Below are 18,498 nucleotides of genomic sequence, written 5' to 3'. Positions count from 1 at the left end.
CTGCTCGCACAGTAAAATTAAACGTTCGTGAAGGCATTCCTGATAACAAACCTCGCCCGCATCTCGTGGTCGTGCGATAGCGTTCTCGCTTCCCACGCCCGGGTTCCCAGGTTCGATTCCCCGCGGGGTCAGGGATTTTCTCTGCCTCGTGATGGCTGGGTGTTGTGTGCTGTCCTTAGGTTAGTTAGGTTTAAGTAGTTCTAAGCTCTAGGGGACTGATGGCCATAGATGTTAAGTCCCATAGTGCTCAGATCCCTTTGAACCATTTGATAACAAACTTCAATAATTCATAAACAAGATAATGTGCAAAACATACGTTGTGTAAACCGAACAAAGCAAGACGCTCTCCGTCATAAAGACTTTCAAACACACGAACGTTGTAAAAGAACGAAAAATATTAAGATTTGAATGTGCCGTAAGCCCCTAAGAGCTCATTTGGGATGCTGTACAGGCTACGGTAGGGACAGGATGGGAAAGGAAATAGGTTGTATTATTTATTCAGTGGGGTCATTCCCGACGTAATGCTTCATCAAATAGGGAACAATGGTAAACCTAAATCTGGGTGGTAGCAAGGAACGTCCGAATTCCACTTCTCTCGACTGAGAATCCTATGAACTAACCACTTTCCCACTTCGTGCCAACCACGAAATCTGAACAGCCTCGTAAGATGCATAGGTAGCAGTGAGAGTGGAGATAAATGTCTTGCGTCTTATTAACATTCCGCAGAATGGATGTGTAGGAGTTAACGGAATTATGTAAATGCCATCCATTAAAAGTAAATCTGTTTAGAAGGTACCCATGACGGTAGTGCTCGACACACATTATCCGTCGCAGATTTTCCCTTTGAAATCCGGTGTATAAACTGAGGAGCACACCAAGCTCTCTGCCGCGTGGGTATTCGCACCGAGTAATGTGACAAGATGTCAAGACGCTGCCATTACATTCGAGACAGCACTGTTTGAAATATCCATCTGGTTATACAGTTTTATGTTTTCCGTTGTTTCTTAATCCCTTTGGCAAATATCCAAGCTTGTGGTGCAACTCTAATAACCTTGACGTCGACAGAACTTAAATTCTGATTTCCCTCCTCTCCTTTTGACCATTCCTGTTAAGTAGCCAACCGAAACAGTAAGCAGCCAAAACGTAAAACACTCGTACCTTGAAGAACATGTTTCAATACTTTTACATAGACAGGGGTGATTAAAGAGAAAGGTACATGCTTTGAGAGGTGATATTATTAGTGATTCTGAATAAAAACTTCAAATGAACATGAGCCATTTTCTTAACAGTATGTAACATACAGCTGTTTGACAGTAACGGGCCTCAATTGCCTGTCTCCTTCACCAGCACTGATATGCGAATACAAACGAAGTGACATTAGGCTACTTGGTGCTGCCTCTTTGACCATTTTAATGCGCAGTTCAACTAGTCCATTAGATTACTTACAGCACATTAAATTCAGTACATTACATTAATTACTTTACTTTAGATTACTTACTCCATTACATTACTCTTCGCGGGGTTGGCTCACGAGATAAGTCTACAAGCGTAGGTGGACACAAAGGAAAAAGTTCTCGCTCGTATCTTAAATTCATGTGCCAAAGTGAAGGACCGTACGAATCGACTCAGATCAGCAACACAGCCGCTGTCTAAATCAGCTGCAAAATGCATTGCTTTTGACGGTGGACGTTTTGATCATATTTTGTGAGAAAATTTACACAATCAAACACGACGTTAGATCCCAATGTTTCATTTACTATCACTTGCATTTGTCCTTTGTCCACTTTTTCATTTGTTTCCTAGGAAACTATTAAGAATAGGAGGTACGTTCATATGACGCTTTGTGTTCAGAATCACTTATACTATCACCCCTCAAACCACGTACCTTTCCTCCTGCCTCACGCTATATGTACGACTGCACATCCTAAGGAGGGTATTTAACGACTTCTTGTTTCAGTTAATTGGAATACCCATCGAAAGTGAAAATGTTGTAACTGATGACAAACTCGTACTATGCCGAGCAAACACACACTAAATTTGAAAGAAACAGACGCATCAACCAGGACATGAAATGTGCCAAGCTCGTGATAGACTTTTAAAAGTCTGCACCCAACATCATATAGTGTTCTTATCGGAAATTTACGTAATGTTTCCTTCCTTGCTACGGAACAGAACCTGCAAAAACAAAGAACGTCACTATGTTTCCCTCTGAGTAAACTCTGTCAAGATATTTAACTCATCATATCTTACAGTAATGAAGGAAATGGACAACAGAATTGTGCTGGTTTTTATACAAAAGGCGGAAAATTTATAAATAAAATGTTCATCATCCTTTGGACTGCGTTACAGGTTGGGTGGTTGATTTGGGGGAGGGGACCAAACAGCGAGGTCATCGGTCCCCTTGGATGACCGAAGGATGGGGAAAGAAATCGGCCGTGCGCTTTCAGAGGAACCATCCCGGCATTTACATAAAGCACTTTAAGGAAATCAGGGGAAAGCTAAATCAGGACGTGGGTTTTAACCATAGTCCTTCCGAATGTGAGTCCAGCGCACTAACCACTACGCCACCTCGCTCGGTGAATTACTCACAGGCAGTGACCGATCCGAGGCGAGTAATTTTCTGACGAGTTCTGCAGTTGTGTAATTACTTTCTGTATTTCATTGCTGCCATTACCATCATGAGGTATTCACATGTCGCTGGCGATGACGTCATCGTACAAGACTTGTAGGTGCAGACGGGAGCTTGGTTCACAGGCTACATCGACGCGCATCGTGGGCGGCATCTGGTGGTTCTTCACGCTGATCATCATCTCGTCCTACACGGCCAACCTGGCCGCCTTCCTCACCGTGGAGAGGATGATCACGCCTATTGAGAACGCCGAGGACCTGGCGGGGCAGACGGACATCTCCTACGGCACTCTGGACAGCGGTTCCACCATGACGTTCTTCAGGGTAAGCTATTCCAGGTTCTTTGGCGACCTTACGTTGATAACATTTTAAGTTATCATTTGTTACTTTTCTTACAGTCAATCGTTTCTGATGAGATGGAAACACAAAAACTACCAGAGGATCCAAAACAGTTCTCTAACAGCGTGTATACGCTGACAAGAAAGAAAATTTCCGGACTTCCCAGTTAAAAATACTTTTTCCCGGATGAAAATACAATCTTTTCCGGGCAAAAATACACTGTTTCCAGCTGAAAGTACATTTTTACCGTGTTAATTAACAATATACTTTCCCCCGTAGTTGTAAAACTTACCAATTTTTGAACGGTGAATGTTTTATACACCAGTGCAGAACTTCTAAGCTCTTTAGAAAACGAAAGCCAACAAAAATCAACGTTTTGGAAAGATCTCTGATGCGCGGCAACGTTTAGAAGGCATATTTTGTTATTACGAAAGTATAACACGAATTCCACCAAATACAGAACGGGAGGTCCCTAGTCGAGATAGGAGCGCTCTTTCGTCAGCCAGTCACAGCTCGCGTCACCTGATCTCACCAGCCAACGACAGCAGATATTCAAAACATATGACACGCGATGTTGTCTGCGTCTAGCAACATCACTTTTAAGTAGCGTGAACACACAAATAGGGAAATTTAAAGGTTCAAATTAATTAACATGCAGCATAGCTACAAGAAAAACTAAGTTTTCAAATATAACATTGGCCGTCAAATATTTTTTGATATTTTTTCCGAGGATGTGATTAAGCACGACTCTAAGAACACAGCTTAAACTTCTGCAACTGAATATTTTTGTCAACTACGATTATGAATTTCACTGCTGAACATCGAACGTTTCGTGGGGTACCTGGCTGAATAAATGTTGCATCCATCACTTCGACTTTTCCTTAGTAAAGCCAATTACGTGTGAAAATGCTCAAGAGCTCACAATGTACTTTGTAGGTAAAATAGTCCCCCATTCAGATTTCTGGGCAGGGACTACTCAAGAGGACTTCGTTATCAGGACAAAGAAAACTGGCATTCTACGGATCGGAGCGTGGAGACGGATATAGTGGGATATAGTGGGAATTAGTGATGTTCGGTGGCAGGAGGAACAAGACTTTTGGTCAGGCGAATACAGGATAAAAAGGGAAATAAAAAGGGAAATGGATACGTTAAAGTTAGATATAGTGGGAATTAGTGAAGTTCGTTGGCAGGAGGAACAACACCTTTGGTCAGGCGAATACAGGGTTATAAATACAAAATCAAATAGGGGTAATGCAGGAGTAGGTTGAATAATGAATAAAAAATAGGAGTGCGAGTGCAGGTAGCTTCTACAGACAGCATAGTGGACGCATTATTGTGGCCAAGATAGACACGAAGCCCACGCCTACTACAGTAGTACAAGTTTATATGCCAACTAGCTCTGCAGATGATGAAGAAATAGAAGAAATGTATGATGAAATCAAAGAAATTATTCAGATAGTGAAGGTAGACGAAAATTTAATAGTGATGGCTGACTGGAATAGGGTAGGTTTGATGCAGCTCTCCATACTACTCTATCCTGTGCAAGCTTCTTCATCTCACAGTACCTACTGCAACCTACATGCTTCTGAATCTCCTTAGTGTATTCATCCCTTGGTCTCCCTCTACAATTTTTACCATCCACGCTGCCCACCAATGCTAAATATGTGATCCCCTGATGCCTCAGAACGTGTCCTACCAACCGGTCCCTTCTTCTTGTCAAGTTGTGCCACAAAGTCCTCTTCTCCGCAATTCTATTCAATACCTCCTCATCAGTTATGTGATCTTCCCATCTAATCTTCAACATTTACCTGTAGCACCACATTTCGAAAGTTTACATTCTCTTCCCTTCCAAACTATTTATCGTACATGTTTCACTTCCATACATGGCTACACTCCACGAATACTTTCAGAAACGACTTCCTGACGCTTAAATCTATACTCAATGTTAACAAATTTCTCTTCTTCAGAAACGCTTTCTTTGCCATTGGCAGTCCATATTTTATATCCTCTCTACTTCGACCATCATCAGGTACTTTGCTCCCCAAATAACAAAACTCCTTTACTACTATAAGTGTGTCATTTCCTAATCTAATTCCCTCAGCATCACCCGACTTCATTCGATTACATTCCATTATCCTCGTTTAGCTTTTGTTCATGTTCATCATATATCCTCCTTTCAAGACACTGCCCATCACGTTCAACTGCTTTTCCAAGTTCCTTTCTGTCTCTGACAGAATTACAATGTCATCGGCGAACCTCAAACTTTTATTTCTTTTCCATGGATTTTAATACCTACTCCGAATTTTTCTTTTGTTTTCTTTACTGCTTGCTCAATGTACAGATTGAATAACATCAGGAGAGGCTACACCCTGTCTCACTCCCTTCCCAACCATTGCTTCCCTTTCGTGCACCTCGACTCTTATAACCTCCATCTGGTTTCTGTACAAACTGTAAATAAACTTTCGCTGCCTGTATTTTACCCCTGCCACATTTAGAATTTGAAAGAGAGTATTCAGGTCAATATTGTCAAAAGCTTTCCCTATGTCTACAAATGTTACAAACGTAGTATTGCCTTTCCTTAATATTTCTTCTAAGATAAGTCGTAAGGTCAGTATAGCCTCACGTGTTCCAACATTTCTAGGGAATCCAAACTGATCTTCCCCGAGGTCGGCTTTTACCAGTTTTTCCATTCGTCTGTAAAGATTTCGCGTTAGTATTTTGCAGCTGTGACTTATGAAACTGATATTTCGGTAATTTTCACATCTGTCAACACATGCCTTCTTTAGGATTGGAATTATTATATTCTTCTTGAAGTCTGAGGGTATTTCGCCTGTCTCATACATCTTGCTCACCAGATGGTAGAGTTTTGTCAGGATGGCTCGCCCAAAGCCGTCAGTAGTTCTAATGGAATGTTGTCTACTCCCGGGGCCTTGTTTCGACTCAGGTCTTTCAGTGCTCTGTCAGACTCTTCACGCAGTATCGTATCTCCCATTTCATCTTCATCTACATCCTCTTCCATTTCCATAATATTGCCCTCAAGAACTCTTCACGCATGCCTCTTAATTGATGGTGGATCCTCTTGGCGTCACATCCACGAGAATGACGCCATCACTACCCCAGAAGACTGTCACCATGACTTTTACGGCAGGTTTGTCTTGAATTTCTTCTTTTGTTTCCGGCGGAAAGTGATGCTCCCTGCTTTAGTCGTCCGTAGCCATCCGTGACAGAAAGGCATCTCGGTAGGTCTCAAAACTCTCCAACAGTTCAGATGAAATGGCCTTTCTTTGAGTTCTGAGCATTCGCGGAACCTATCGTGAGCACCTCTTTTGATATCCGAGACTCTCGAACATTGCAGACGCACTTCCAGTGCTGACCGATAATTGTAGAGTCAATTGTTGAGTTGTTTTGTGCTATTCTGCACGAATAATGGCATCCGCACGATTCAGCATGTCTGGTGCAGTGGCTGTGATAGGATGTCCCAAGCATGGCTGATCATGGAGCTGTTCCTGCATTTCCTGAGGCTGTACCTTTCTTTACCCATGGTCCAATTCTGCTCCCATCAAATGCAGCATCGCCATACACTGCACACAAACGGTTATGGGTGTTCACGAAGGAGGCTTTTTCTGCAAACAGGAATTCAATAACAAGCTGCTTGTAATGTGAGACGTATGTAGACGCCACTTCGACGCTGTACTACAGCTCTGCAATCTTCCAGAACGGTTCGAAACTTGAGCGGCGCTCAAAACAAACATTAAATGTGGAGCACCAACAAAGACGTTTGTGTATGAATAGTAACGGGTTTTAAAGAAAAAAATATTTGGGTCATTACTTATTGAACGGCCCTCGTGTGTTGTTCACGGCACTCCCGTATGCACCGCATGCAGCTGTATGAAAGGTTGCGATTGGGCGAATTGTTTCCCACATTCGACCTGTATTGCTGTCCAAGACCACGGGAGGTTTACAATAAACACATACGTTTGATATCCAAAGATATTTCAAAGAAATTAGGCCACGGTTTCGAATGATATTAATGACATAAAACGAAGATTTTATTTGGAATGTGATTTGAGAAGGAATGATAACACGGAATCAGAATTAATTATTTACCAAAAACAGCGGTGTAATGATTTCCCAATTCTTCCTGTAGAATGTGTGAATTTAAAGTAATTCACCGTTATCATGAAATAAAGACGAATTTAGGAGTGCATTGTATGTGTAGAACGTGTTTCCTTTAGTGTCACACCGGCAAATCTTCGAAAATCACATAGAGTTTGTTATGAGGTGTTTGAAAAAAAGAAATGTCCTCAAAAGTAATTCAAAAGAAAGAAAAACACATTCGCTTAATAAATGGCAAAGAACTGGAGCAATAAATGGTACCGGGTTCCAGATTTATCTATTACTCTTCACATTTCGTATTCACAAATGACGAATAAGCCTATTATTGGTGTAACTGAATAATGTTTCGCATAATATATCTCGATTCGTTATTCGTAATTAGCACAAATTTCACCCAACACGAGTGCAGTCGCGTGGCCGGTGTACCCTGCGCTTACGCGGCTATCATTAGCATCGGTAATGTTCGGCAACTTCCGCGAACGTTCGCCAAGCTTATTAGCGCTCTCAGTGGCACATCAGTCGCCTGTGGGACACGCTAACAGGCCTCGCACCTGCAGGGCTCTAGTTAACGTGTGTTTGAACACCCCATTCAGATGCAAACTAGAATCGTAATTATAATATATGAACATCTAAAACTCCATTCAGATGCAAACTAGAATCGTAATTATAGTATATGAACATCTAAAACTGAAGTACCGTGTTTTAACACTAATTGTGCAAGAAGGCAATTGAAATTTGTGTAATTCGAAAGGTACTTTGTCATAGATGCGTAGAAAAATAAAATAACGCTTTTATGTACCCGCAAAGAGAGGTAGACATTCACACATGAGAAAGACGTTCCTCTGTCTATCAAGCTTCTGCCAATTTTTACGACATGTACCGATTAGGTAATATGGTAGAAATGACGCACGAAAGTAACGACGTTCCATGTAATTGCATTTTCATTTTTAAATGTTGCAGATGGTTCATTTGCCGTAACACACGCATACTGGGCAGCTACAATGCTAAGACTTCAAGGTCGTTGATGATATCACCAGGGCCGGCCAGGGTGATTGGTTCAAATGGCTCTGAGCACTATGGGACTTAACAACTTAGGTCATAAGTCACCTAGAACGTAGAGCTACTTAAACCTAACTAACCTGAGGGCATCACATACATGCATGCCCGAGGCAGGATTCGAACCTGCGGCCGTTGCAGTCCCGCGGTTCCGGACTGCAGCGCCTGAAACCACACGGCCGGCCAGGGTGACCGAGCGGTTCTAGGCGCTACAGTCTCGAACCGTGCGAGCGCTCCGGTCGCAGGTTCGACTCCTCCTTTGGGCATGGGTGTGTATGATGTCCTTAGGTTAGTTAGGCTTAAGTAGTTCTAAGTTCTAGCGGACTGGTGACCTCAGAAGGTACGTCCCATAGTGCCCCGCGAAACCTTTGGAGGAAACACAGACTGCCCATGACGTTGTTATCGGCATCGTTTTTTCACTTAGTTTTGCCTACGAATAAAAGAAACTATCATTGTGTTCATTCGACACGTTTACCAAGAAATATCAAGTAATTCAAAATTTTCAATTTCTTCATTCTGAATAGTTACGTCATTGTTGACTACACGAAAATTAGATTTGTTTTAGGTCAAGCTTAGGAAAAGAAAACTATTGGGTCGGAATAAAAGCCAAAGAACGACAGAAGCACAATCTTTGCGTAGACAATGTAATAGGGATATTTGGATATTGATAATGATAATTCTGTTGTTGTTTTGAAAGATACGTTTAAATCTGCACTGAACGTAATTTCAAATAATTTTGAGAGCTACAATTATGGTTTAGTGAATTTACAGAGCAGATTTTGTAATGGAAAACATTTCGCACCTGAGGTCACTTTACGTACTACAACGGCAATCACACTGCGTTGTCATTATGAAAAAGATACTTTGTCGCCATAAACATAAAATTTATTTTACCACGTTCTGTATCAAGTACTCACTTGAATTTACTGAACAATTAAAGATAAATCTAAGAATTATTTCAGTAGTAAGTGTAGCCACAGTACAGCATCTGTTGTGGGCAGTTTTGAGGCTAGTATTTCAAACACATTTTATGTAGAGTGTTTCACTTTAAGATACAAAATACTTTTTATCATAGATCACATTCAATGACTTCTACATGTAGTCGTATATCACGTTATGTGCATTCATATTTATGAGACGTATAGCATAGGCGATACTAGCACTCTTTATTACGCGATATTAAATGAAACTGCTATATATCAGTGGCTTAGTAATCATTGTTCTGTCCTGTCCTACATATGTTACGTGTCTGCTTACATATGTTCCTGTAGGGCAGAGGTTTGTGGACACAGCTGGTTGCGGCGCCTCTATATTTTTAGAATTTGATCAAGTCACGCGAACTTTATGTTGTTGAAATCTTCATCGAAGTCTCTTTCCAAAAGTATGTAGACGGGAGCCCGCCCGGTTAGTCGTGCGGTCTAACGCACTGCTTTCCGTTCGGGAAGGGGTGCTGTTCCACGGCACGAATCCGCCAGTCTATGCTGTGGATGGTTTTTAAGTAGGTTTTCCATTTGCCTTAGCGAATGCGGGCTGGTTCCCCATATTCCGCCTCAGTAAGAGTATATTGGTGATAGCTGCGCAAACACTTTCTCCACGGGCGCGCACAGCATAATTACTCTACCACGAAAACTTTGGGATTACACTCGTCTGGTGTGAGAGACGTTCCCCGGAGGGGGGTGGGGGGGGGGGAGAGGAATCCACTACGGATGAACCGCAAAATAGCCCTGGATTCGGTGTGGGGCGGCGGTGGGGTGAGCAGACTGCTGTATTCTGTTGTGAGAGGTTGTGAACCACTATGCGGGGACGAAGATTCTCCGTAGAGGGGATAGCTCCCAGACACAGTATGTACAGTATCAAGCAACTTAATGGAATATTCATTTTTAAAAATAGTTTGCGTAGTTAAAGTATGACTTTGTTAAATAGGGTGATTATAATTAAAGTTAAACTTTCAAACCACCGTAAAAATCGGAGATGAGGGAAAACGTATGACATAAGAAAAATAAATAGTTACAAAATGTAGTAATAGATGGCGCTGTAACCATCATAATTTAGTAGTGGTCGACTAAAAATGACAAAAGAATCATACAACAATGCCTAAGGTGTAAGTTTGACAGTAAAACAAACTGTACTACTCAGTGCGCAAATAGGTGTGATAATTTACTTTGCGTAAGCCCATCCAGCACGGGAACGTCTTATAACATCGGATGAGAAAAATCGATTTTTAATTGTTCTGAGGCCAAAAACCGCACAAAAAGCTTCTCTAACATCGGTTTTTAATTGACCTGAAGCCAAAGACCGCACAAAAAGCATCTCTCACATCGGTTTTTAATTGCCCTGAGGCCAAAAACAACATAAAAAGCATGAATCGAAATCAAATTGGATTATTAATTTCCGTGTTATTGGCGCAAAACATGTTCAGTGTGTTGTCCACCGTTTTCTGCAACAAGTTGAAATCGAGAAACAGCGTGTTCCACAACTGATCGAAGTGTTTCCGGGATCACGTTCAGGTTTGCGGAATGCGTGCCTCCAGTGCAGCTAAGTTTGCAATCGGGACACTGAACACAAGATCTTTCAGATAGCCCCACAGACAGAAGTCACACGGATTAAGGTCTGGTGATCGGGAGGGCCAGGCTGTAGGAAAATGGCACCTAATAATTGTAGCATTTACGAAATGGCACTTTAGCAGCTGCTTAACTGGATTTGCAATGAGCAGAGGTGCGGCATCTTGCATAAAAATGATCCCATCCACACACACTCACGCTCTTGGAGTGCTAGAATGACGTGGGTGCGCAAAACACACTCCTAGCGCTTACCAGTGATGGTACAGGTAACAGGGCAGAAAGCACCTGTCTCTTCTAAAAATATGGCCCTACGAGAAATGGTGCCGCAAACCCGCACCACACTGTGACCTTTTCAGGATGAAGTGTCACTGGTTGATTTGAGTGTGGATTTTCCGTTGCCCATATTCGACAGTTCTGTGTATTGACATATCATGTCACATGGGAGTGGGCTTCGTCTGTCCACAAAGTCTTCTACGGCCAATCATTGTCCTCTTCCATGCGAGCAATATTGTCCACTTCCATGCAATAAATTCTAAAGTCAAGGTCTCTCTTGCTGGCAGGTCAACAGGAAGCAACTAGTGCTCAATTGTAATTTTGTATGGGAGCAAAGAAGGCCAATGTTCGGGCAATTCCCCGTGCACTACACGTTTGCACATCACCACTCGTCTCCTCCTGCACAGTTGTGTCCATTGCTTCCACTGACGTCGAATCAATTCGTTTCCTCCCTCTACCAGGTTTCACACCTAAAGAAACCGTCTTTTCTAATTTCCGAATCATTTTCTCCAGACCCACGGCAGTAATCGGACCAAAGCCTTTTTTCAAACCCTTCAGTTTCTGGAACTTGTGCAGAGCGACGTGCACAGTCATCACTCTTATAACACAGCTTTACAAACAGAGCGTGGTCCTGCATTGAGACAGTGATGTTGAACGTCGCAGACGCGAATGGATGAAACTTCAATGGGTCGTACGCATGACAGGTGTTTTCATTTGATCTTGGCTCCACTTCTCTTCAACATCTATACCAACGACCAGCCATTGACCACAGGCACTAGGAGATTCTTATATGCAGATGACCTAGCCCTTGCTACGCAGAGCTCATGCTTTGAAGGAGTGGAAAGAAACCTGACAACAGCACTTAGAACACTGTCAAGCTACTACAATCGGAACCAACTCAGACCAAACCCTTCGAAGACACAAGTGTGTGCCTTTCATTTAAGGAACAGAGAAGCTAATCGTGAGCTACATATTGCATGGTCAGGCATCCAACTCCAGCATCACCACGCACTTAAATACTTGGGAGTCACTCTCGATAGACCTCTGACACTCAAAACTCACTGCAAGAACACCAAAATGAAGATCTCCGCTCGAAACAACGTAATTCGCAAACTAGCGGGGACACAGTGGGGATCACATCCACAACTATTCGCTGGTCTCCAATGGCACTGTGCTTTCCTACTGCCGAATATGCTTCTCCAGCCTGGTACGGGTCATCTCATGCCAGACAAGTAGACATAGCTCTCAACGAAACCTGCAAGTTGATCATAGGTTGCTTAAGACCTACCCCAACTGATAAGCTCTATTGCCTGGCTGGAATAGCGCCACCATGGATACGCAGAACAGTGGCTGCCAACAAGGAGAGACTGAAAGTGGAACAGGACAGTGCCCACCGCTGCACGGACATAATCCACCACAGCAACGGCTGAGATCGCGAAAGAGGTTCCTGAGAACATCCGAGAAGCTCACCATTTCACCAGAGAAGGCAAGGCTGGAGTTCTGGAAGAAGTCGACGCCTCACCTGCAGACGCCAGAAGCTGAAGAACTGCCACCTGGACACAACGAGAGCTGGCTGGTGTGGAAATCCTTAAACAGATTACGATCAGGAGTTGGACGATCCAAAGACAACCTGAAGAGATGGGGGTTTCATAACAGAAGATAAGTCCTGTGATTGTGGACAAGAACAAACCACAAGCCACATGCTCCAGCGCCTTTTGTACCCAACATCCTGCACGAAGATTGATCTCCTGCAAGCCACTCCAAGCGCCTTGGAGGTTGCAAAGTACTGGGCACATGTAATATAAATACAATTTGTGTATATATATATGAACATATTTATTGATGTGTATGGCTACTGTAAATTTGTATGTTTCTGATTCGAGACTAATAATTAACGTATTCTGACACATACAGAGCCATCTACTGATCAATTTTCACACTTCTTTTTTCTTCTGCCATACGTTTCTCCCTTACCGGGTAAATATTCCATTGCAATTTGACGTCATTATGGCCAGTGGTGTTATTTCTACAGTTTAAAGTTTAACTTTAATTATAATCACCCTGTATATGGCTAACCACCTCTAATTCATGATCAAGTATTTTCTCAACCACAGAACACAAAAACATCCTAAGTGCAGGGCCCATGCTACGATGTGGAAACAGACAGTAGCACTCCTAGTAGCAAGACAATGAACTTTGATTACGAGAAAATATGGCGCAAAAATTCGCATATTGAAATCGAAGTACGTGATTTAGATGAAAGTATTTTTCAGTATACTTTGTGGATGGGCCTCACAGTCTAGTAGTAAGCAGCGTGCCTCGAGACCGAAAGGTTTTTGCGACCCTGTAAAGTAATATGTTCGAGAAACCTCAATAAAAACTATGATTAACTTCTCGTAGCTGATGTAGACAGTCATGTAAAATTTTACAAATGACACAGTGGTCACCATTTACTTTCAAATTATTTATGTATACAATCCAACAATGCAATTTTGACCGTATGGCCGTTATCAAGAGGAAATAATATTATCATAGCACATGTCAAGAGATAAGCATTATTATATGACATGATATAGAAGCTGCTTTCAATGCATTTTGATTCTGATAAGGTTTCTCAGTGTATACTGTAATCTTTGAATTTTGTTTAGAATATGTTGCCTATATTATACTTTGTTTCTGCATGGATCCATAATATTGGGTGGAGTAAATAATTCCATTTTGTTTTTGTTTCGCATGAGGCGAAAGTTGGTTTCGTAGTAGACTATAGTCTTCTGTGCTCATTTGTTCCTGTCTACGAATCCATGAGTGAATCGTCGATTTACGTGTGTTGTAAGTACCTCATTTTTGTTCTACTTTATTTTAGTTCGTATCCGTTTTTCGTACTTTTTCGTATGTAACGGATAACTGTATGTCAGCAGCTTTTGACAAAACTGGCATTCAACTATATTACATCTTGTCACGGAATGAGTAGGGACTATGTATTTGTGTTTGAAATGGTGTTGTTTCTTGCAACTGAAAGTGCTTTTCATTCTCGCAATTAGTGCCTAAGGCCTTCTTCTTACAAACGCTAAAAGTGAAACATTAGTCACCTAAATGTGGTCACACATTATTAAGAGGTGCTAAAACAATACACTTTAACAGAGATCAATGTATTAAAATTATTCTCTCACTCCAGTAAAAATTTAAGAGCGAATAATACACATTGTCATACTTTCAGCATTGGCTCAACTAATGAATTATGAACAACTGAAGCTAAGTAAATGGAGTAGCATTCAGTACAGTCGAAGTGCATTCACACGATACCGCACAGTCCTATGTATAATAATGTACTTTGATGAAGAATACTTTTGCTGCTTAATGATAACTGGAAAAATAACTACATACTCCGTAGCCTGCTTCATAATGATGATTGGAAAAGTAACTACATACTCCGTAGCCAGCTGCATAATGATAACTGGAAATGTAACTACATACTCTGTAGGAATACTACAAAGGGCAATCATTTGCAGGAATACTCCATTCAAAGCATATATAAGTACTCATTCCGTAACAATATGTATTAAAAATGAATATCAAATATTCAAAAGCTGCTAACCTGCAGTACTTCATTAAAGGCTTGAAAGTACAAAACACGGATGTGAAAACGAATGAAATAGCATATTAACAATATACTTAAATGAATTTAAATCTTAAGAGTTTACAAAAGGATTCGTAGGTGAGAATAAATGTCCTCAGAACAATATCCGACAAATTAAGCTTCTGTTTTGTATGAAACAAATATATGGAATCATTTATTCCACCCATTATTATGGATGATAACAAAAGTCATGCAGAATACAAGCAACATATTCAAAATGCAATTTAAAAAGTGAAACACACGATAATTCGTAATGAGGAACACAGTGCGATGAAAGCAGCACCTCTTTACTACGAAACTAAAACAAATAGTCTGCAGCTCGTGGTCGTGCGGTAGCGTTCTCGCTTCCAGCGCCCGGATACCCGGGTTCGGTTCCCGGCGGGGTAAGGGATTTTCTCTGCCTCGTGATGACTGGGTGTTGTGTGACGTCCTTAGGTTAGTTAGATTTAAGTAGTTCTAGGGGACTGATGACCATAGCTGTTAAGTCCCATAGTGCTCAGAGCCATTAAAATAAATTCGGACGACATTAAAGCGACCAATAACAAACCGAGATTATGGCTTGATAAACTTACAGCGTGCCATCTGGCCTGGCATTGAACCAAGGTCGTGTTAGCGGAAATCCTTATATGATCTCGACTAATTGTGTATGTCGGAAATTACTATTGCTACAGTGCAACGACAAACATTTTTTTTTTCTTTCCCTCCGCAAAGGATCGATCATTGAATGTAAGTAAGTTATGATGTTGATTGTTTGTGGACCTGACTTTTACAAATTACAATAATACCCTCTCCATAATAGCTCACACACATAGTTGTAAAAACAAATCAAAAAAGCTGTAGTTTAAATAGGCACCACCGCTACCGACGCCAGAGTGCAAAGCAGTTCATCACCGCACATTCAGTCACAATGCAATCACCTCTCAGCACTTTAAACACCACAACCAAACCAAAATTACAAAAAGAAAACCATTCAATTTGACACACATATCATTACGAACCCACGCCATTCACGCGTCTGAAATCATATCGGGACAAATACCCGAAATCAGTATCACGCCATCTTTGTAAGTGCAGTATGGCGGCTAGTTGTTCTTAAGTTCATTATATCATTTGCCAAATGCGATGCAACATAATTTTTGGTAAAGTAAGTAGTTAAGTGACAAACTTTTAGAAAGATTCTTCAAGCTATTAATTGCTGATGTGACAATGAGTCATAACTATAATTCAGAACAGAGAAACAAATTCTGTGTTCGAGAATCAGCATTCTAGACGAGCAGAGAAAGCATTTTAATGTCATATGGATACAATGTATTATCCATTGTATAGTTATGAATTTACTAAGTCTAAATAAGGTGTAACGGAAATATAACTGTATATCAGCACTTTACCGTCCTAGCTGATACGCAATAAGATGTTGCCGACGTCTGCAGCTTCATGAGTGAGCCAATCCTCTTCTGGTTAAACTTACTGCAACTCGTTGAATAATACTATTGGTATCTACAAATGGCCTATTCAGTATTGCTCATTCACCAAAATGCTTAGCACACATCGTCGTTGAAATTTGTTAACTAGAGCCGAACCAAAATCGTCATTTACTTCCCGCGCTGCCTTTGTCTCAGATATAACAAACAGATATTACCATAGAAGTTATCATGTGGTACTTAACCCTCACACGAAAGTATATGCTTTTTCCAAGGTTTTCTACACAAGCATTTACTTTGCACTATAGCATTTCTATGACAAATGATCTGAGATACGTATAGATATTTTACAAAGTGTAAAACTTGACAGTCTACAGATCTTAAACTTACGTACTTCGGATAGTTACTTCAGCAGCCAACAGATGTCACAATGTACCGGACAACTCGTATTTATAGACAGTTACCATGGCAAACTGTTAAAGTTATCTAGACGTCCTACAGATGGCACTAGCATTTACTCACAGTCACGCTAACGGCCAGCGGAGGAAACAGAACAAAGAAAAATAATATCTACGCGTATAGCCGAAATGTTAAAAGTTCCATAAAAACTCGGTATTATAATTTTGCAGCTGTAAAAGTACAAATTACTGGCGTACTAATGACTGTAACACATTGTCCAACATAACGTAGCGATATTTTATCTCGTTCTGAAAGTTTTTTGGGTGGCGTGTTTTACTTGCCTCACGCAGCTTACTGCAATTAGCTCTACTACTATTAATGTTAATTAATACCATTATGTTTTCTGGAAGTCTTCTAGTCGCATGCCACCAAGTATGAAATGCTTCGGGATTTTAAATTTATAATTTTTTTAAGTCTGACAGTTTCCTGGTAAATCCACCTGTTCACAAAGGTGCATACCTACAAGTACCCTGCGACCTTGAAATGGACGTTACTTACTACACTCTCAGCAGCTCTTAGTTCAACGAAGACTATATGGCAAATATAGGGAAAGCGTGTAGTCAGGTATTCAGTGCAGAGGGAAATTGGAAATGTTTCTGTGACACTTTCGCGGTCGGTTTTCTTATTTTTCGTGGGTGAAGAGGAACAGATACAGCTAGGGAGTAGTCATGAATATAGGTTTCTAAAAACAGTGTCACAAATTCCGACAGGAGGCAGTATTCATCAAAATTGGAGGGAACGTTCTGTTAATTATATGTCCGTGAAACAATACCTGATGAGATACGAACTGTTTTAACTATGGCGAGTGATGTGTAGCATTCGGTGGCGTAAGCAGGATCCACAAGAGATCTCATAGCATCTTGAACTTCTTTAATCCTGTCTTCCTCAGTTGCGTGTAATATTATGGTATATTGATAATTTTTACTGTTTGGACCGTCTGACTACAACTGAATGAAGCACAATTTTCGTGCAATACGCGTTTCACCTTTATTTTCTGCAAGGCATTGTCAGTGGCAGGTTGCGTGGACGATTCTCTACATATTATGCTTTTGTTCCTTTTTTGGCACCGTTCCCCTTCTTATAATTGTCACTTAGGGCTTTTTCCACATTTCACAGCACTAGGAACTGAACACTCGTTTTGATGCAATTGAACTGAAACATAACATATAGAAAATCGTCCACACAATCTGCCACTGATGATGCCTCACGGATAATAAAGGTGAAACGAGTATGGCACGAAAATTGTGTTTCATTCATTGTAGTCAGACGGTCCAAAAGTAAAAATTCTCAGTATACCGTAAGATCTCATAGCAAATTACCACAATGCGCATGCCTCGGAAGATGCAAATCCCCGATCAATCATAGTAATGGGGCATCATCTACAGCTACATCTAAATACTGCAAACCACCGCGTGTTGCATGGCAGAGGGTGCATCCCGTTGATCCACTTATTAGGGTTTCTTCCATTTCCAATTACGTATGGAGCACGGGAAGAATGATCGTTTGTATACCTCCGTTTGTGCAGTAATTATTCAAATTTTGTACTCATGATCCCTATGTGAGCGGTAAGCAAGGAAGTGTAGTATATTACTAGAATCATCATTTAAAGCCGGTTCTTAAAAATATGTTAATAGACTATGTCGGGACAGGGTATGTTTATCTGCAAGAGTATTCAGTTCCTTCAATATCGTTGTGATACTTTCCCAAGATCACTCAAACGTGTGATCAATCCTGATGCCCTTCTGAGTATACGTTCAATATCCCCTGTTAGCCCTGTTTCGTATAGGTCCGACACACTTGAGCAACATTCTAGAAACGCCCACACGAGTAATTTGCGAGCAATCTACTTTGTGGACTGAATACACTTCCACAGTACTCTACCAATAAACCGAAGTCTACCTACTCCTTTATCCACGACTGAGGCTATGTGATCATTCCATTTCATATCCCTACAAAGTGGTACACCCAGGTAAGTGTATGAGTTGGTAGATTCAAACAGTGCCTCATT

General features: G+C 41.2%; 1 protein-coding gene across 4 annotated transcripts in view; it reads left to right on the top strand.

Annotated features, from left to right (window-relative positions):
• Positions 1-18,498, top strand: part of LOC126283710 (glutamate receptor ionotropic, kainate 2-like) — a 651,295-nt gene that overhangs the window by 567,202 nt on the left and 65,595 nt on the right. For all 4 annotated transcript variants that reach the window (XM_049982296.1, XM_049982293.1, XM_049982294.1 and 1 more), the window contains one exon: positions 2,755-2,952. In XM_049982296.1, the coding sequence (XP_049838253.1) occupies positions 2,755-2,952 (198 nt within the window). The remainder of the gene's footprint in view (positions 1-2,754; positions 2,953-18,498) is intronic.

This window comes from Schistocerca gregaria, chromosome 1 (genome assembly GCF_023897955.1).
Source record: "Schistocerca gregaria isolate iqSchGreg1 chromosome 1, iqSchGreg1.2, whole genome shotgun sequence".
Classification (NCBI taxonomy): Eukaryota; Metazoa; Arthropoda; class Insecta; order Orthoptera; family Acrididae; genus Schistocerca; species Schistocerca gregaria.
The sequence above is the reverse complement of the archived record's forward strand: the minus strand, read 5'-3'. Positions and strand labels throughout refer to the sequence as shown.